Genomic DNA, 22,298 nt, shown 5'->3' with positions numbered 1-22,298 from the left:
GTATATATTGTGTATATGTCTAAAATAATAGTTACCGTACTACTTACTAAAGTCAGATCATACTTTGGAAAGATTGGTGCTCTGACTGCATTTGTCTTCATATAACTGTTTCCACAGCTCTGCCCACGGCCTCAGTGAAGATAGTCACTCCTCAGGGTCTCCTCTACCCTGGAGAGACAGTCACTCTGCAGTGTGACATATCAGACTATACAGACTGGATGTACCGCTGGTTCAGAGACAACCAACTTCCCATTCAGACCAGAAAAAACACCATCTCACTCCGTGACCAGGCTGGTCAGTACAAGTGTGTTGGGACGAGGAACGGTCGGCCCCAGATATCAAATCTCAGCTCAGCTCTCCCCATCATCATCACTGGTGAGCTCACTGTTGGTCTTCAATCTAGACTTTCTAAATTCAGAGCCACTGAGGGTTAATATAAATGTATACACTGTATACACACTTAATATAAATATACTGTATACGATGTAAATTCTAACTGAATGGAGTCAACATACCATATGTAAAATAGACTTGAATTATAACGTTACAGAAACAGCTGAATTACCAGCCATGTATTAAGATGTTTTGTGCTCTGTTTCCTCAGCTCTTCCCAAAGCTACACTGACTGTAAAACCCAACCCTGTGTTCCCTGGAGAGACAGTTACTCTGACGTGTTCAACACGGTCTTACAGTAGCTGGAGATATATGTGGCACAAAGACAGGAATTATAATGTAGCATCCCAGTCTGTCAGACACACTGTAACAGGAGACACCCTCACGATCAGTAGAGTTGCTGTGTCTGACCAGGGTCTCTACTGGTGTGAAGGGAACAGAGTGTCTAGACCCACATCTTCACTAACAAGTGATCCTGTCACTCTCACTGTTAAAGGTACATTACTTTGTTCTGTTCTCTCTTGTCATACAGATAGATAGACACTGTTGTTGTTGAGTCAATCATGTAGACACTTTCTGTGTGCCTGTAGACTATTCTGCCTCACTGAGTTTTGAACCTATACCCATCAAGAGGACATATCATGCAGCAGATCAGATCCATGTTTTCCAGATGCATCACACACATTTCTTGATTCCAACAGATAGTCGTCCGACGGCTACACTGAGTTTAGACCAAGCGAACGTATTCACAGGAGACAGTGTGACACTGACCTGTACAGTAGAGTCTTATGGATGGAAGTTTTACTGGTACAGACACAGACCAGACTCTACACCAGTAACCTCAACCTCTGGATACTCCTACACACTCAGCAGGGTCAGTGTCTCTGATGGAGGACAGTACTGGTGCAGAGCTGGGAGAGGAGACCCAGTCTACTATACCCTGTACAGTAACCCAGTCCAGATAAATATTACTGGTGAGTCTAAAACAGTTTTATGATAAACGGCTGCTATTGTATATGGATATAAAGTAATTTAAGGTGTAATATTTGGTCTGCTCATTGTAACCATTATACCTAACATGAGTAGACCTTTTGATAAATAAAGACATTTACAATTGTGCAACTGTTTATTCAGTTAGTTGTCTGTGTTGTGTCTGTGCAGAGAGACCTGTAGCTGTTCTGACCCTCCAACCCAACTGGACCCAGATATTTAGAGGAGAGACTGTCACTATGAGATGTGACATACAGGGAGGAGACACTGACTGGCGGTATGAGTGGTATAAGAATGGTTATTCAGTCTACTCTAATACAAAGTCTGAGTACAGAATCAGTCCTGTCTACGTGTCTATCAGTGGTTCATATACCTGTAAGGGTGTAAAGGGAAACAAGATCTCCAAGACCAGTGATGCTGTACAACTGACTGTGTCTGGTGAGTCTATCTAATCATGTAAACATCTCCATGGGTAACAATAATCATTGATAAGACTGAAAGTTAGAAAACTCAAACATGTCCTCTGTCTGATCACAGATCAACCCAAGGCTGTTCTGAGTATCTATCCTCAGTGGCTGAACCCTGGAGACTCAGTGTCTCTGCGCTGTGAAGTTGACAAGACGTCTACAGGCTGGAGGTTCTCCTGGTACAGGACGGTTCCCACTTTAACAGAGCAGTCCTACTCTTTTCAGCGTCTACCAGAAGCAGGCAATGGGACTACTGAAGACTCCAACACTCTGATCCCTGCTGGTCCTACTCCCACAGGAGGATATGTGTGTAGGGCTGGGAGAGGAGACCCAGTCTATGACACACTCTACAGTGAACCTCAGTTTCTCTGGTCAGGAGGTAACTAACTGCATTGAAAATGTATTGAATCATATTTAAGTTACCCTCATGTGTGTATATAACTATAGGTTTGACTCTGTCTCTCTGTTTCAGATCTGCAGCCTTCAGTGTCTCTCAGAATAAGTCCCAACGCAACTCAACACTTTACATCAAAGTCTCTCTCACTGAGCTGTGAGGAGAAGGGGAACTCTACTGGATGGAGACTGATGAGCTACAGAGAGAGAGGAGTGAGGTCAGGGTGTGTCTCTAACCGGGGATCAATAACAGGGTCCACATGTACCATCAGCTACACATACACATGGTCCAGTGGAGTGTTCTGGTGTGAGTCTGGATCAGGAGAGTACAGTAATGCTGTCAACATCACAGTAAATGGTACGTCTATTGTACAACACTCACTAATATTTCTACATATATATGATAGGATGTTCAATTCTCTAACTGAATGATTGCATCTCATAAATACAAGCTCATAAGATGTTGATGTATTGTGAGGGATGACTCCAGATTTACAGTATTATTTCTATATTATGTTACACAGATGGTGATGTGATCCTGGAGAGCCCTGCTCATCCCGTGACTGAAGGAGACTCTCTGACTCTGAGCTGTACATTTAGATATCAAGAAACAAATCCTAACCCCAAGGCTGATTTCTATAAAGATGGACTACTCATCAAGAATGAGACCACAGGAGAGATGACCATCCCTACAGTATCCAAGTCAGACGAAGGATTCTATAAGTGTAAATCAGGTCAAGGAGAATCACCAGAGAGCTGGGTGACAGTGAGAGGTGAGAAAACATTTATGATCACAAGTTAGTTACCTCTTTATTATCTGTGTGAAAAACATGTGATTTAAGTGTTGATGTTAATATAGTTTTGGATTTGCAATCCCCTAGAAAATATGATCTCTCAACTAAATTGTCAAAAGATGGGCCAACCTACTTTCTTTTCATGCTCTATACTCTAAACCTATATAACCTCTATCAGAGTGTGTTCTCTCTCCAGTCGTAGCTCCTGGATCCTCTACATCAGTCCTAGTAGGAGTGGTTGTGGGTCTGGTTGTTGCTGGTGTTCTACTGGTCATTCTCCTGGTCCTGCTGTGGAGAAATCAATACAGCAAAGGTGAGACTTTGGCTGTTTGTCATTTAATACAAAACATTCTATTACATGTTTAGGAGAGACATTTCTAAATATACGTTTTTGAAGAAAGTTCAGTACATAACACAATGCGTTTGTCATTAAAGGTTCCTGTTTCATCAGAATATTCTGGTGAGTACACCTGTCTCTCAACTATATTGATATGTACAGTATAACATCTTCTCTGTGCTTCCTATGCTGAGTATCTCTCTCCCTGTAGGCCCCCTCAGCCCCAGAGCACCAACCAGGACCCCCAACAGGACCAAGGATCTACCCAGGGCCAGGCTCCTGATACTGGGTATACACATCAGCAGCATGGTCAGTCTCTCAGCCCAGACCTCTACCACTCTCCTCTCTCTGTAACCTCATACACTGGCTCATCAACATCCACTTTGTTTACAACATGTTACCGTACACTGTGTCCCTAGTCAAGCTAAGGGATAATCAACCTAACTAACCTGCCTCTCTCTTCTATGACCAACAGGTGGCACTAACATCTACAATACGATCAATCCCTCAGACAACAATGATAATGGTAGTGTAATGTAATGTTTTCAGTATGAATGTGTAGTAGCCTGCTTGTCTTCATTTAATATGACATGTAGAGTTTGACTAAGTGGAGGTGTTTGTGTATTATGTCTCAGATGCTGCTGGTGCTTCTGCTGCTGGACCAAGTCATGTGACTTACGCCCAGATTCAACTGAACAAGTTGGACAAGAAAAAGAAAGGTGACTCTCAACTGTGACATATATTGAGAAAGAAATATAGCAGTGGATCTAAGATGAGTTACAATGTGTACATATATATACACACACACTACCGTTCAAAAGTTTGGGGTCACTTAGAAATGTCCTTGTTTTCGAAAGAAAAGCAAATTATTTGTCCATTAAAATAACATCAAATTGATCATAAATACAGTGTAGACATTGTTAAGATTGTAAATGGCTATTGTAGTTGAAAACGGCAGATTTTTTATGAAATATCTACATAGGCGTACAGAGGCCCATTATCAGCAACCATCAGTCCTGTGTTCCAATGGCACATTGTGTTTGCTAATCCAAGTTTATCATTTTAAAAGGCTAATTGATCATTAGGAAACCATTTTGCAATTATGTTAGCACAGCTGAAAACTGTTGTGCTGAATAAAGAAGCAATAAAACTGGCCTTCTTGAGACTAGTTGAGTATCTGGAGCATCAGCAATTGTGGGTTTGATTACAGGCTCAAAATGGCCAGAAACAAATAACTTTCTTCTGAAACTCGTCAGTCTATTATTTTCTGAGAAATGAAGGCTATTCCATGCGAGAAATTGCCAAGAAACTGAAGATCTCGTACAACGCTGTGTACTACTCCCTTCACAGAACAGCGCAAACTGGCTCTAACCAGAATAGAAAGAGGAGTGGGAGGCCCCGGTGCACAACTGAGCAAGAGGACAAATACATTAGAGTGTCTAGTTTGAGAAACAGACGCCTCACAGGTCCTCAACTGGCAGCTTCATTAAATAGTACCCGCAAAACACCAGTCTCAACGTCAACAGTGAAGAGGCCATTCCGGGATGCTGACCTTCTAGGCAGAGTTGCAAAGAAAAAGCCATATCTCAGACTGGCCAATAAAAATAAAAGATTAAGATGGGCAAAAGAACACAGACACTGGACAGAGGAATCGAAATTTGCCATCTGTCAAGCATGGTGGAGGCAATGTGATGGTCTGGGGGTGCTTTGGTGGTGGTAAAGTGGGAGATTTGTACAGGGTAAAAGGGATATTGAAGAAGGAAGGCTATCACTCCATTTTGCAACGCCATGCCATACCCTGTGGATGGCGTTTGATTGGAGCCAATTTCCTCCTACAACAGAGAATAACCCAAAGCACAGCTCCAAACTATATAAAAACTATTAAGCAGTCAGCTGGTATTCTGTATATAATGGAGTGGCCAGCACAGTCACAGGATCTCAACCCTATTGAGCTGTTGTGGGAGCAGCTTGACCGTATGGTACGTAAGAAGTGGTGATCAAGCCAATCCAACTTGTGGGAGGTGCTTCAGGAAGCATGGGGTGAAATCTCTTCAGATTACCTCAACAAAATGACAACTAGAATGCCAAAGGTCTGCAAGGCTGTTTTTGCTGCAAATTGAGGATTATTTGACGAAAGCAAAGTTTGAAGGACACAATTATTATTTATATAAAAAATCATTATTTCTAACCTTGTCAATGACTACATTTCCTATGCATTTTGCTATATTTCCTATTCAAACTCATTTCATAAATGTTTTCATGGAAAACAAGGACATTTATAACTGACCCCAAACCTTTGAACATTAGTGTATACTTTATATATATATGACACACACACGTATAATAATATATATATTTACAAGTTCTCTGTACTTCTTCCTCCTCAGTAAAGAGAGATTATCCAAAAGAAAATCCTGTCTACTCTGAGGTGAAGACAGGGGAAGCCACTGGTAAGAACCATTATACAGGTTGGCAGTCATTAAAACCTTAATTCGTAATTTCTGAGTTTGTGATGAAGAGGTCAAATATGCAATAAGCTAATTCCTTCATTTGTTGACTGGAAATGTCCATTGTCAGCAGCAGCTGGACCTGTTGATGTGACCTATGCTGAGGTTGACCTCCAAAAGAAGGTCAAAGCCAAGAAGAAGAGAGGTAAGACTAGACATCCCTCCCTCCATATTCCCCCTATCAGAACCTCACTCCTCTTTGACCCATATTGAATAAATGTTTATTATTCTGTACATTATTCTGGATATTATTATGAATATTATTATGGATATTATTATGGATATTATTATTGATATTATTATTGATATAACTATTATATTATGCTGATGTTTATCCTCCTACATAAACAGCAACCCCACCAGTAGCAGATTCAGTCTATTCTCAAGTGAAGCCACACAAAGCCACAGGTAAGACTAATAGCCATATGCCATTGACACTAATACAGGTGTAGGATCTTAATTTGACCAGTTTCTCACAGAATGAAAATACTCCTGCAGCAAAAGGATATGTGAATTATTGTGTGTATTAGAATGCATGGACATTTTTGTAGGGCTTGATACATCTGTATTTAGGGAAAATCAAGTCTGAAATTCTGAAGTGGAAATACAAAACTTTAGAAGCCTCTTTTAAACCTTGAATACACTACGAGTTTGCATTTCATACTGTGCAGGAAATGTCCTGCAACAACAGGATGATCATATTAAGATGCTACACCTGTATTATACTTATTGAGCCAATGCTTTGATATCAAAGTATACTGCATCTATTTAAAGTATACCTCTAAAAAAAAGTTGTGTGGTGATATGTTACAGGTCCTTGAAGGAAATGGATGGATATATAACTTTGTGTGGTGATATCTTACAGGTCCTTGAGGGAGATGGAGGGATATATAACTTTGTGTGGTGATATGTTACAGGTCCTTGAGGGAGATGGAGGGATATATAACTTTGTGTGGTGATATGTTACAGGTCCTTGAGGGAGAGGGAGGGATAAATACCTTTGTGTGGTGATAAGTTACAGGTCCTTGAGGGAGCTGGAGGGATACATCACTTTGTGTGGTGATATGTTACAGGTCCTTGAAGGAAATGGAGGGATAAATCACTTTGTGTTGTGATCTGTTACAGGTCCTTGAGGGAGCTGGAGGGATAAATCACTTTGTGTGGTGATATGTTACAGGTCCTTGAGGGAGATGGAGGGATAAATCACTTTGTGTGGTGATATGTTACAGGTCCTTGAGGGAGCTGGAGGGATAAATCACTTTGTGTGGTGATATGTTACAGGTCCTTGAGGGAGATGGAGGGATAAATCACTTTGTGTGGTGATATGTTACAGGTCCTTGAGGGAGCTGGAGGGATAAATCACTTTGTGTGGTGATATGTTACAGGTCCTTGAGGGAGATGGAGGGATAAATCACTTTGTGTGGTGATATGTTACAGGTCCCTGAGGGAGATGGAGGGATAAATGACTTTGTGTTGTGATCTGTTACAGGTCCTTGAGGGAGCTGGAGGGATAAATCATTTTGTGTGGTGATATGTTACAGGTCCTTGAGGGAGATGGAGGGATAAATCACTTTGTGTGGTGATATGTTACAGGTCCCTGAGGGAGATGGAGGGATAAATCACTTTGTGTGGTGATATGTTACAGGTCCTTGAGGGAGCTGGAGGGACACACCATCAGAGGAGGAGCAGGAGAAACCTGGGAACATGGATTATGCACACAAACACACACAAACACACACACACAATAACACATTGTAAACTCAGCAAAAAAAGAAACGTCATCTCACTGTCAACTGTGTTTATTTTCACCAAACTTAACATGTGTAAATATTTGTATGAACATAACAAGATTCAACAACTGAGACATAAACAGAAATTGAATAATGTGTCCCTGAACAAAAGGGTGGTCAAATTCAAATGTAACAGTCAGTATCTGGTGTGGCCACCAGCTGCAGTAAGCACTGCAGTGCATCTCCTCCTCATGGAATGCACCAGATTTGCCAGTTCTTGCTGTGAGACGTTATCCAACTCTTCCACCAAGGCACCTGCAAGTTCCCGGACATTTCTGGGGGGAATGGCCCTAGCCCTCACCCTCCGATCCAACAGGTCCCAGACGTGCTCAATAGGATTGAGATACGGGCTCTTCGCTGGCCAAGGCAGAACACTGATATTCCTGTCTTGCAGGAAATCACGCACAGAACGAGCAGTATGGCTGGTTGCATTGTCATGCTGGAGGGTCATGTCAGGATGAGCCTGCAGGAAGTGTACCATTTGATTTGATTTGATAAGGAAGGAGGATGACTTCCCTGTAACGCACAGCGTTGATATTGCCTGCAATGACAACAAGCTCAGTCCGATGATGCTGTGACACACCGCCTCAGACAATGACGGACTCTCCACCTCCAAATCGATCCCGCTCCAGAGTACAGGCCTCAGTGTAACGCTCATTCCTTCGACGATAAACGCGAATCCGACCATCAACCCTGATGAGACAAAAACGCGACTCGTCAGTGAAGAGCACTTTTTGCCAGTCCTGTCTGGTCCAGCGACGGTGGGTTTGTGCCCACAGGCGACGTTGTTGCCGGTGATGTCTGGTGAGGACCTGCCTTACAACAGGCCTACAAGCCCTCAGAACAGCCTCTCTCAGCCTATTGTGGACAGTCTGAGCACTGATGGAGGGATTGTGCGTTCCTGGTGTAACTCTGGCAGTTGTTGTTGCCATCCTGTTCCTGTCCCGCAGGTTTGATGTTCGGATGTACCGATCCTGTGCAGGTGTTGTTACACGTGTCTCCCTGTAGTGCTGTCTTAGGCGTCTCACAGTCGGACATTGCAATTTATTGCCCTGGCCACATCTGCTGTCCTCATGCCTCCTTGCAGCATGCCTAAGGCCCCTGGGCATCTTTCTTTTGGTGTTTTTCAGAGTCAGTAGAAAGGCCTCTTTAGTGTCCTAAGTTTTCATAACTGTGACCTTAATTGCCTACCGTCTGTAAGCTGTTAGTGTCTTAACGACCGTGGTGCATGTTCATTAATTGTTTATGGTTCATTGAACAAGCATGTGTTTAAACCCTTTACAATGAAGATCTGTGAAGATATTTGGATTTTTACAAATTATCTTTGAAAGACACTGTCCTCAAAAAGGGACGTTTCTTTATTTGCTGAGTTTACATGAAGGATTTGTGTTTTTTTTTAAACAAAACAAAAAAAACATTGTTTTTAATTAATCATGGTTTAATTGTGTATTACTGTAACAGTTTTTTAAACAGTTATATGGTGTAATTTTTATGGATCTTATCTGCAGCTACAGCAATATAATCAGCTTTGTATTGAATTGTATTGTTTGTTGGTTAGTTATTTTGTTTTTACATTTTAGTCATTTAGCAGACGCTCTAATCCAGAGTGATTTATAGGAGCAATTAGGGTTAAGTGGCTTGCTCAAAGGCGCAGAGCGATTTTTCCCTTAGTCGGTCCGGGTATTCGAACCAGCAACCTTTTGCTTGCTCCTAACCACTAGGCTACATGTTGCCCTAGTTCAGTAGACTTATGTTGCATAAATGGCAGTTAAAAGCTGAGTTGCTTATAGAAGAACAAACAAAAAACATAAACAAATGTATAAATTGTGAGAGTAATGGAACTGGACAAGATGACGGATGATCAGGGAAGCAGATCTGATGGCATTGAGAACTGAGGAAGCATTGATGGTCTGATGATCCTATGAGTGGAGGAGGGAGCCGGTCAGAGTAGAGAGACAGTCAGCAGCTGCCCCCCCCCCTCATGTCCTCCGTGCTCTGGGTTGGTGATAGTTAGCTTAGCTGGCTAGCCACTCCTCTCCACTAACTCCATGTAGCACCCACTTGGGTGATGCTATTATGCTGCCTCAAAGGCACTAGAAGCATAACATTAGCAGTCAGAGTATCTTATCCACTAGTCCCAGCCATCTCCTCATGCAGTCCTCTCACTTCTTCTGCTTCTCTCCAAGCCGGTGTTGTGGCATTCTAAACCATTCACATCCAAACAGTCTCCAAGCTAGCTTGGTAGGTAGCAAGTGAGCCAAACTGGCAAATTCTAACTTAAAACTCATTCAGGATGACCAATTAATTACGGATTCTGAATTACCAATCAAAAAACAAAAAGCTGATAGAAAAATGGCAAAAGAAAACGACTTAAAGTCCCAGCGCTGTCAAAAACGTGATTTTCCTGTGTTTTATATACACTGAGTATACCAAACATTAGGAACACCTACCTAATATTCAGTTTTCCCCTTTCCACTCAGACCACACCCAGACATTCCTAGCAAAATTCTTGATTGTCAAATTGCGCTTTGCTTAGAATTTTTTTTTTTTTTAGGATCATTTTAATTGAAAACAATCACATGAAGATACTTAATTGTTACCCAGAAATTATTTGATATTGAGATAAAAATGTCTGCATTGGACCATTAAAAACAACTAATGTAGAAAAAATGTATGGGTTCCATAGCGGCACCATCATGGCAATTTTGTATTTATTGTTTATGTTATCAATGTCTGAAATGTATTATCTTTGATTCATTATATCTGTCATTCGATGATAGATTAACATATTTCTTTATGAATTTTACAGAATATTATCAGTATTATACTTTTATTATGTTTTTTTTTCTATTCAACTGTACTTTTTGAATATATATGCATTGTGCTTTTTAATAAACTTTAGTTTTTCATCCAAGAGATGACATTAGTGCTTTCTTACAGTAAATGGACGTTGTCATCATTGTCAACTCTTTCATACAACCTGTTTTGGCCAGCCCTCCTTCAGCCTAATAAAGTTATTGGGTTTGTCAATGTATGAGTTAAATCTGTGATCGGTACATACATTTTGGGACTTTTAAATTAAAGACATACTCCGGAACTGTGGAAACTACAAAGTACACTACATGACCAAAAGTATGTGGAAACCTGCTAGTTGAACATCTAATTCCAAAATCATGGGCATTATTATGGAGTTGGTCCCCCCTTTGCTGCTATAACAGCCTCCACTCTTCTGGCAATGCTTTCCACTAGATGTTGGAGCATTGATGCAGAGACTTGTTTCCATGTAGCCACAAGAGCATTAGTGAGGTCGGACACTGATGTTTGTCGACTAGGTCTGACTCGCAGTCGGCGTTCCAATTCATCCCAAAGGTGTTCAATGGGGTCGAGGTCAGGGCTCTGTGCAGGCCAGCGGCGCAGCGGTCTGAGGCACTGCATCTCAGTGCTAGAGGCGTCACTACAGACCCTGGTTCAATTCCAGGCTGTATCACAATCCGGCCGTGATTGGGAGTCCCATAGGGCGGCGCAAAATTGGCTCAGTGTTGGCCGGGGTAGGCTGTCATTGTAAATAAGAATTTGTTCTTGCCTGGTTAAATATCTATTTTTATGTTCTTCCACACCAATTTCGACAAACCATTTCTGTATGGACCTCGCTTTGTGCCATAGGGCATTGTCATGCTGAAACAGGAAAGGGCATTCTCCAAACTTTTGCCACAAAGTTGGAAGCACAGAATCATCAAGAATGTCATTGTACGCTGTAGCGTTAAGATTTCCCTGACTTGTTGGAAAGGTGGCATCCTTGACAGTGACATGTTGAAAGTCACTCAGCTCTTCAGTAAGGCCATTCTACTTTAAATGTTTGTCTGTGGAGATTGCATGGCTGTGCGCTCGATTTTATACACCTGTCAGCAACGGGTGTGGCTGAAATAGCCGAATCCACTAATTTGAAGGGGTGTCCACATACTTTTGTGTATATGTACAGTAGTGTATTGTGTAATATGAGCAGAATTACTGTCTTACCTTAATTACCCAGGAAGTCCCTAGTTTGACAGCGACTGTTTTTCTGGAAGCTGTGTTGTGCCATTGTCCCTACATTTCCCCCAAGTGGGCCAGCCCCCTAGCAATTTGAGTTCAACCAATGAGCTTCAGCACCTCGCCATGTGAGTGACAGCTAGCAAGAGGCACATCATGCACCCACAGCAGAGTGAGAGAGAGAGCAATCTGCACATATGTGATATAGTATGCAATTTTCAAGGACCACTTTTGGCTTGTGAGCGATTCTTTCACAACTACTGGCTAAAAAGTGTACAAAAGTACCGGTTCATCTCTTTAATGATATATACCCAATGAATCTTGAAGAATATAACATATAAATGCCTCATGAGCTTAGTTCAACTGCTGTTTCCCATCAGCTGAAGACTCATTGAGATTTTCATAATGATTTTTTAGGGAAGGGTGTGCCTGAAAAGGACCATTTTCTAATGTCATATCCTCTCTGCAGCAGTTCTGAGGAGCTGGTCAGTACTGGTACTGTGTATCACTTCCTCTTTAACAAACCAGGAAAAGTGCTGGGGTGGCAACATTTCAGAGTTTCAACATCATTACTGATAACAAAACTCTATAATTGAATGTCTGGCATTTGATTGGAAAACCCCTGGTAATAAAACAGAATAGAATATTATAGACTATTAGAGAAGAGAAGAGAAGAGAAGAGAAGAGAAGAGAAGAGAAGAGAAGAGAAGAGAAGAGAAGAGAAGAGAAGAGAAGAGAAGAGAAGAGAAGAGAAGAGAAGAGAAGAGAAGAGAAGAGAAGAGAAGAGAAGAGAAGAGAAGAGAAATGTCAAAAGAGAACTCTCCAAACTAGTACTTTAGGTTGATCAGTTATGGTTTAGTTGCAACATCAGGAAATACTAACAGAAATACATATCAAGAACTTGAGACACGTGATGTCCTTTCTCAGATAAAAATAGTGATGTGCAACATTTTATAACCGCCCCCTCATCTAAGAAAGCAAGGACCTCTCACTATACTTTAACATTAACCTGCTGTAGTTCTACAACCAACACAAGCAGACAGACAGACAGACAGACAGACAGACAGACAGACAGACAGACAGACAGACAGACAGACAGACAGACAGACAGACTGACTGACTGACAGACTGACTGTGTCTGTGTCACAGAGACCACCAGACAGGAAGTGACACAATATGTTACATGAAACGCAGAAGGGGGCCTTTGTCAGTAAGCTAGGACCCACTTCCTCACAAAAAACACACTGAACAATGAGCATGCAGGATAACTCATGTAAACCCTTCTGCAGGCATACGATGCCTACATGAAAATACACACACACCGTTCTGATACCATCAGCCTGATCACCGCAGTAACAGACCCCAAACACGCACTCCTCATTCTCTAACTCTCAAGCTGAGTGAAGGGGTATTTTCAGATAGATTGTGACTTCCTTTTCAACTAACATACAGGCAGTCTTTTTTAGAACAGCAGCTCTCATCAAAATAAGTCTCTTCTCTCCCTTCTCTACTCTCTCTCTCTTCTCTGTGTGTTTTGGTGAGTCTAGCTAGCTACCAGTCAGTCACAGAGAGATAGGGAGGACGTACAGCCAGAGGAAACAGACACACAACACCTAACAGAGATGTCTGGTGGTCCCCTCTCCTGCTTCTCCAAACAGGGAATACTCCTACTCTCTATCCTCCACTATGGTTAGTATTGTATGGATTCTTCACTTTCTCCTGTTCATGTTTTGTATCTATTACATGTACTTGCTTGCATAATAAAGTTAGGAAAACTGTTAAACGGTTAACTTCCTTGTTGGTTTGTACATGGTGTGTGTTGATTGGGAAGTGCCTTGTCAGTGATTGGTTGGATATATCAAAACATTGACTTTATTACTTTGTGATAACACCTCTGACTATATTCAGACAAACATACATGGTGTTTTGATAATGCATTTTTTTATGAAACACATTACGTCTGTGATGGTGTAGTTGGATCAATAGCTTTTGCAGTGCCTCTGGAAAGCAGGAGATCTTACGATCATGTTCTAGATGCATGTCATTCATAAAATGTAAGGTGATACTGGATTGTATCCAATGTTTTTAAGGCGTCCCTTACAAAAATAACTCGCTATCACTTTATTTGGATAGTCCCAAGTAGGTAGTTTGTAGATGGTTTGTAGATGTTCAATAACTGTCAACAACATTTCCACTAACTATCTACTAACCCTAACCCTAGCCCTAACTCTAACTTTAACCCTTATCCTAACCTTAACCTTTACCCTAACCATTATTCCAAACCTAACCTTAACTTAAACTTAGCAAGCAGTTGTTTTTCAACAGATAGTTTGTTGATAGTATGACCATCTGTAGATCATCTACAGTGCATTCGGAAAGTATTCAGACCACCTCCCTTTTTCCACATTCTCTTACGTTACACCCCTATTCTAAAATGGAATAAATAAATACAAATTCTCATCAATCTAGATACAATACCCCATTATAACAATGCGAAAACAGGTTTTTAGAAATTTTTGCAAATGTATTAAAAATGAAAAAACAGATACCTTACAGGACCTCAGACTGGGGCGACGGTTCACCATCCAACAGGACAACAACCCTAAGTATTCAGAACCTATGCTATGAGAATCAAAATTATATTCAGGTGCATCCTTTTTCCATTGATAATCCATGAGATGTATTTTGATTGGAGTCCACCTGCGGTAAATTCAATAGATTTGACATGATTTGGAAAGGCACACACCTGTCACTATATAAGGTCCCACAGTTGACAGTGCATGTCAGAGCAAAAACCAAGCCATGAGGTCGAAGGAATTGTCGGTAGAGCTCCGAGACAGGATTGTGTCGAGGCACAGATCTGTGGAATGTTACCAAAAAATGTCTGCAGCAATGAAGGTCCCCAAGAACACAGCGGCCTCGATCATTCTTAAATGGAAGAAGTTTGGAACCATCAAGACTCTTCCTAGAGCTGGCCGCCCGGCCAAACTGAGCATTCAGGGGAGAAGGGCCTTGGTCAATGAGGTGACTGAGAACCCAATGGTCACTCTGACAGAGCTCCAGAGTTATTCTGTGGAGATGGGCGAAACTTCCATAAGGACAACCATCTCTGCAGCACTCTACCAATAAGGCCTTTATAGTAGAGTGGCCAGATGGAAGCCACTCCTCAATAAAATGCACAAGACAGCCCGCTTGGAGTTTGCCAAAAGGAACCTAAAGGACTCTCAGACCATGAGAAACAAGATTCTCTGGTCTGATGAAACCAAGATTGAACTTTTTGGCCTGAATGCCAAGCGTCACATCTCGAAGAAACCTGGCACTATCCATATAGTGAAGCATGGTGGTGTCAGCATCATGCTATGTTGTTTTTCTTCAGCGGCAAAGACTGGGAGATTAGTCAGGATCGAAGGAAAGATGAACGCCGCAAAGTACAAAGAGGTCATTGATGAAAACCTGCTCCAGAGCGCTCAGGACCTCCGACTGGGGCGACGGTTCACCTTCCAACAGGACAGCAACCCTAAGCACACAGCCAAGACAACGCAGGAGTGGCTTTGGGACAAGTCTCTTAATGTCCTTGAGTGGCCCAGCCAGAGCCCAGACTTGAACCCGATCGAACATCTCTGGAGAGACCTGAATATAGCTGTGCAGTGACGCTCTCTATCCAACCTGAGGATCTGCAGAGAAGAATGGAGAAACTCCCCAAATACAGGTGTGCCAAGCTTGTACCATCATACCTAAGAAGGTTTGAGGCTGTAATCGCTGCCAAAGGTGCTTCAACAAAGTACTGAGTAAAGGGTCTGAATACTTATGTAAATGTGATTTTTCAGTTTTTAAATTTTAATTAATTTGTACACATTTCTAAAAACCTGTTTTTGCTTTGTCATTATGGGGTATTGTGTGTACATTGATGAGGGAAAAATAGCATTTGAACCAATTTTAGAATAAGGCTGTAACGTAACAAAATGTGAAAAAAGTCATGAGGTCTGAATACATTCCGAATGCACTATATATGGAACTATCCAAATAAAGTGTGACCAAACAACTTGTCTGTGGGACAAGAACAACTGCTATTATGTCCTACATATTAAAGTTTGCGTCATTGAAAACTGCATTCTTTTTTTCATAATTAATGAAAGAAGAAATGTTAATAATGAAAGAAGAAAGGTTAATAATACATAATTGATTGTTGCCCATGGAGTGTATGATGCATTTCTGGTACATAATTACACAGTAAAAACATTATGTAATAATAATAATAATAATAGTAATTATAGTAATATTAGTAATAATAAAAAGAAGAGTAACAATAAAAATAATAGTAATAATAGCATAAAAAATATATATATATTTAAAAGTAATAATAATAACAATAATAATAATAACAATAATAATAATAATAATAATAATAATAATGATAATAATGATACTAGTAATAGTAGTAATAATAGTAATAATAATAATAATAATAATAATAATAATAATAATAATAATACATGGTTTTTATATAGAGCTTTTCATGGATCCAAAGTGTTTGCATTTCCACATAGTTGATTTGTACTTAGACGTGAGCCAAGGAGCATTTATTGATAAAGATCCACCCCTACTTCTCTTGTCCTGTAATCTCATCCTGTTCTGCTGAATGTGGGGGAGGAGTGGACTTTAATAAACTAAAGTATAGGACCCACACACTCAAATATGTAAAGATAGGTTAAATGTGGATATTTAAAATGTCATACAGTATAAATGAAACCTGGAAAAGTGCTATTTAAATGAAATCCATTAATATCTATTCATTGATGGGGTAACACTTTACATTGCAGTGTATTATTGTGTCATTATTTGTGTAGGCACACTGTAGGTACACTGTGTACAGTGTAACAATGAGTAACTACAATACTTTCTACACTGTACTTACATGAATAATACATACAGAGTAAAAACAGCCCAGTAGTGTAAGTGTAACCATTGATTGATGTCAGAATGTCATGTTGTGTATTTGTGTGTTTCAGGTGTGGGTATTTCTATGTTGTTCAACAAAGAAGTGGGGGACTCAGTGGAGCTGCCCTCAGGCTTAGAAAGGAAAGATTTAAAGTCAATGGAGTGGAAGTATAACAAAATGGTCATTGCAGAATTTGAAGATAACTTTACCTTACCAAGATCACAGTTTGAGGGGAGACTAGAGATGAACGACAATAACTTCAGTTTAACAATCAGAGAACTGACACTGCAAGACTCAGGGGAATTTCTAGTTTCTGCTGCATCAAACGAAGGACACCAGATTCCAACCAAGACCATCCATCTTCAGATCCATGGTAGGCTGCTTTGTGTTATTCCAAATGTGTATCCTGTATTGTCTATCTCCTGAAGGTATGTTCCATTTAGAATGATTCTCTCTCTCTCTCTCTCTCTCTCTCTCTCTCTCTCTCTCTCTCTCTCTCTCTCTCGCTCTCTCTCTCTCGCTCTCTTGCTCTCTCTCTCTCTCTCTCTCTCTCTCTCTCTCTTTCTCTCTCTCTCTCTCTCTCTCTCTCTCTCTCTCTCTCTTTCTCTCTCTGTTTCTCTCTCTCTCTCTCTCTGTCTCCCCCTCTCTCTCTCTCTCTCTCTATCTCTGTGTTTCTCTCTCTGTTTCTCTCTCTGTCTCTCTCTCTCTCTCTTGCTCTCTCTCCCTCTCTTTCTCTCTCTCTATCTCTGTGTTTCTCTCTCTGTTTATCTCTCTGTTTCTCTCTCTTGCTCTCGCTCTCTCTCTCTCTCAGAGCCTATATCCAAGGTGGCGATCCAGAAGAAGATGAAGCTATTGGCCAACCAGTCCTGTTCAGTGTGGTTAATGTGCGACGTGTCAGTCTTCTCCAACCTCTCCTACACCTGGGAGAGAGGGAATGAGACGTACAGGGACGACCAGCAGATACACTTCTCTCTGTCACCAGCAGACGGAGACATCAGTGTAACCTGCAACGCCTCCGACTCAGTCAGTTGGAAATCTGCATCTACAACAGTAAAGTGTAGTAATGACACAACAACCCCAGGTAACCAGATATCATAATAATCCACTCCATACACTTTTCATACAGTGTGCTTCTGTGCTTATGTTGTCAAATATAATATACAGTATTATGTAGTACATGCGATTACATTGAGTAGATATAATATATAGTATTATGTAATACATGTGATTACATTGAGTATATATAATATAGAACTCTGTAGGCTTTAGCATACTGCAGAGTCTAATCCAGTGGTTCCCAGCTCCAGTCCTCCAGTACCCCCAACAGTACACATTTTTATTGTAGCCCCGGGACAAGCACACATGATTCTACTTGTCATTAATCATCAGGCCCTCATTGAGTTAATTCTGGGGGGGTTTTTTGGTCTGGGACTACATTTACATTTACATTTTAGTCATTTAGCAGACGCTCTTATCCAGAGCGACCTACAGGAGCAATTAGGGTTAAGTGCCTTGCTCAAGGGCACATTTACGTCATTTAGCAGACGCTCTTATCCAGAGCGACTCACAAATTGGTGCATTCACCCCATAGCCAGTGGGATAACCACTTTACAATTATTATTTTTTTTTGGGGGGGGGGGGGGGGGGGTAGAAGGATTAATTTATCCTATCCCAGGTATTCCTTAAAGAGGTGGGGTTTCAAATGTCTCCGGAAGGTGGTGAGTGACTCCGCTGTCCTGGCGTCGTGAGGGAGCTTGTTCCACCATTGGGGTGCCAGAGCAGCGAACAGTTTTGACTGGGACTACAACATAAAATGTTTGCTGTTGGGGGTACTAGAGGACTGGAGTTGGGAACCACTGGTCTAATCCAGTGTTTCTTAGTCCTGGTCCTGGGGACCCAAAGGGGGGCACAACTTAGTTGTTGCCCTAACACTACACGCTTGATTCCACTAAGGTATGATGATGAGTTGATTAGTGGAATCAGGTGTGTTAGTGCTAGGGCAAAAAAGAAAACGTGGACCCCTTTGGGTCTCCATGACCAGGTTTAAGAAACACCAGTCTTATCACATCTGTGTTATAGAGTATGATACATGGCTGACCTGGAATAGGATCTACATCGGGGTACCAGTAGGTGGCGTTGTGGTGCTGATCCTCACTGTAGCTGTGGCAGTGAATTACTGCAAGGGCCGCTGTAACACAGGTATGTACAGCATAGGGCCTCATCTATACTTAAAGGGACATTTTAGGCTCTGGATGTATTCTTAGGATGTTTATGATGTGGCATAAGCATAATTAGATAATTTGTTCAAAATGTTGGGCTTAGGGATTTATGGAAATCGGAAAGCGAGTGTGAAACCTCAGAAGTGTGTAATGTATTAATTATTGGGTATGTTTGTGGATATCCTGTCTAGTATCTATCTTATTGGTTGATATTATGTTCTTGTCATAAACAGCAGATCTAACTGACAACACAAGAATGAAAGATGTAAGTATGCAGTAAACTACCAGAATTTTGGTAACTTTCAAGAATTGTATGGAATTTATCACTAGACAACTAGAGCCCCTTTTGGTATTTCAGATGATCACAGGTGTCTGTAATTATCTCTGGCCCTCTGTGTGGCCTTATCACGTAAAATATATGAAATAACTAAATCACAAAGCTGTGAAAAAAATATATATATATCAAAACGTTGTTTTATATGAGGGTTTTAGCATAAATATCCTTTATATTTGTAAAAAAAAAAATGTGGGGTCAAACTGGTGGCACTTGTGAAAAAAGTTAATAGCTGGAAGAGTTACAGAGTTAATTGAAAATATGGCCATTGTTGATTAGATGCTTTTTAAAATTAATAAGGCTAGTTTATCTTGAACCATATGGTCTATCCACTAGAAACTCACAGACAATATGGACACAGCAGAGGTGTAAAGTACTTAAGTAAAAATATTTTAAAGTACTACTTAAGTAGTAATTTTGGGTATCTGTACTTTTCTTTACTATTTATATTTATGACAACTTTTACTTTTACTCCGCTACATTCTAAAGAAAATAATGTACTTTTTACTCCATACACATCCCTTACACCCAAACGTATTCATTACATTTTGAATGCTTAGCAGGACAGGAAAATGGTCCAATTCACACACTTATCAACAGAACATCCCTGGTGATCCCTACTGCCTCTGATCGAAAATCCGATTTATTCAATTCTCCACATGGTCTAAATGTCACGATCGTCTTGACGAGAAGGAGTAGACCAAGGCGCAGCGTGTGAAACGAACATGACTTTAATTAGTAAAGCACAAGAACAAAACAAAACACGATCGTGAAGTCCACAGTAACACTGACTGAACACGGAACAAAAACCCACAACCACAAGGTGAAAACAGACAGTTTAAATATGGCTCCCAATCAGAGACAACGAGCCAACAGCTGACACTCGTTACCTCTGATTTGGAGTCACTCATCCAAACAAAGAAATACAACCACATAGAACAACCCAACCAAACAGAACACCACGAAACGAACACACCCTGGCTCAACATACAAAGTCCCGGAGCCAGAGCGTGACACTAAAGGGCACATCATGTAATTTAACAGGCTTTCAAAATTAAAATGTACAATTTATACATAAAATATCAAAGGGATGTTCCTCTGGATTATATGTATAAAGTGGTTACTATGGAGACTGGGATGTCCAAGCACTGTTTTCATGGAACGACCCATGTATGTGTACTGTATTCCGCTATACTGTGACTGTAATTGCTGATAGGCAGTGTTTTTGTGCAATGTTCATCCATTTTGTTTAAAGATTTCAGTACCTTTTTCTGTATATATTCCAGAAAAGATCAAACAGTCAGGCAATGTCCATCTATGAGACTGTAGGTGATCTGGCTGTCCCAAGACTGAACACGGTGAGAGCGAGACATGAATGGTCATACCTGATATCTTTTAACATAAATGAAATAAAACTGTCTCTGCGTGAATAGGAGACTATGTAGTCTACTTGGAAATTGTCTACATTTTATAATGCTGAAACAGTTTCTTCTTGGTTGCCTGTCACATTTAGCCGCAGACTCTGTATGACAAGATCACATTTGGACGCCAGCCAGAAGCCCCTTCTTCTTCCAACCAGGAAGTACTGTGAGCTGAACAGGATGTGGTCATAATCTGGGCATCTATAGATATAGAACCCTCTGCATCCTCAGCATCCTTCATGTGTACCTTCTGTACATAGATGTTACTGTTTCATTTCATCACGACCTGCACATTTCTGTTTTGTTTTGCTTACTTGTTCAGAACTAGAATCTTCGTCTGTTCATGAACATTATGTGGTACAACTTGTTATTTTCAAGATATTCAGAGTTACATAACTATTTCCTAGGTTCTATTGCATTATATTGTTGCATTAAGTGTTTATATTTGCGTAATAACAACTAATAGCAATACAAAACTATATTCTTAAAGATTACCGGTGATTCTGTGGGACTCTACAAGAGTTGAAAACAATTTGTTTGTATGTATTGTGGTTTAGATGTGTATTGTACAGTAAAAAGTTTTACATTCCACAGACATGCTTTGTAGAAATCACATAGGCCACATTCCCATCAATTCAAAATATGCTCAAACTATATTTTGTTATTGTGTGAAATCAGACAATGAATAGACCTTAAAACAATAATACTGTCTTTACATATTGAGAAAAAGGAGAGAACATCCTAATAAATATAATGATTTGTAGAAATCATAACGCAGAGATCATATAATGATTCACAGTCACAAAAGTGCAGTATTTGAGAAAGGCTACCTTCAAGTGATAGAAAAACATGAATTACAACATAAATTACATTTTTGTATTTCAGCTGTACTATCCTCTTCATTACATAATAATAATAATAATAATATATGTATTTTATAAAGCGCTTTCATTTAAGAACTTTAAAAAAAACTATCACAAAAACAAAAGGATCTGGCAGATTCTTGGGCGATTGGATTCAACAGCTTCAGATGATAAGGCATTGAGGCAGTATGTATAGGCAGTAGCTTGAGTGGGGGAGCCAGGGAGAAATGTCAGTCAGGGCAGGTGCTCTTCTTCAGGCACTTTGTCGACTACGATGTTCAGCTCCTTTCTATAGGTAGGCTGGAGTTTTTTTTTTTATCCCGAAAGTGTAGTACGGACCTGGTTGATGCTTCGACGCCTGTAAAAACACCAAAAAATACCAACAAACCTTGGTATAGACATTTAATGTACATACCCACTGGTCAAACAGTCAAACACTGGTTGAATCAACATTGTTTCCACGTCATTTCAACCAAAACAATCTATGTGAGGAGATTGAAGCAACGTGGAAAAGTGATTGGATTTGAAAAAAATCTGTAATGTAAAGGCATTTCATATTTTTTTCACCAACCTTAGACCTAAATCCAATGACATATTGATTTTTTGGGGTTGATTTCACATTGAATTCACATTAGTTGACAACTCAACCAAACGTAAATCAAAACTAGACGTTGAGCTGTTTGATGTCTGTGCACAGGAGGAAGTTGTTTCTAAAGTAAAGCTGCTTACTTGTTGAACCTGATTGATAACCAGGTGGCGAATCGCATCTCTGCATGTCTGGCAGACATATCAGTGTGGATGACGGATCACCACCTCAAGCTG

General features: G+C 40.5%; 1 protein-coding gene and 1 long non-coding RNA gene across 2 annotated transcripts; both read left to right on the top strand.

The window, feature by feature from the left end:
* Nucleotides 1-3,233: 3,233 nt before the first annotated feature.
* LOC311112899 lies at nucleotides 3,234-3,679 on the top strand. The gene is made up of 3 exons (XR_014610930.1): nucleotides 3,234-3,350; nucleotides 3,473-3,497; nucleotides 3,586-3,679. It is a non-coding gene; the product is annotated as an uncharacterized lncRNA (long non-coding RNA).
* A 9,558-nt stretch (nucleotides 3,680-13,237) lies between these two features.
* LOC311113120 (SLAM family member 8-like) lies at nucleotides 13,238-19,138 on the top strand (the record flags this gene model as incomplete). The annotated part of the gene is made up of 5 exons (XM_084156269.1): nucleotides 13,238-13,389; nucleotides 16,710-17,012; nucleotides 17,451-17,720; nucleotides 18,719-18,838; nucleotides 19,092-19,138. Exons 1-5 carry the CDS (start codon nucleotides 13,323-13,325, stop codon nucleotides 19,136-19,138), a joined length of 807 nt encoding a protein of 268 aa, XP_084012395.1. The 5' UTR covers nucleotides 13,238-13,322.
* Between the last annotated feature and the right edge of the window lie 3,160 nt (nucleotides 19,139-22,298).

This window comes from Coregonus lavaretus (assembly GCF_964263955.1).
Source record: "Coregonus lavaretus genome assembly, chromosome: 39".
Classification (NCBI taxonomy): domain Eukaryota; kingdom Metazoa; phylum Chordata; class Actinopteri; order Salmoniformes; family Salmonidae; genus Coregonus; species Coregonus lavaretus.
Note: the sequence above shows the minus strand (reverse complement) of the source record. Positions and strands in the feature narration are given on the sequence as shown.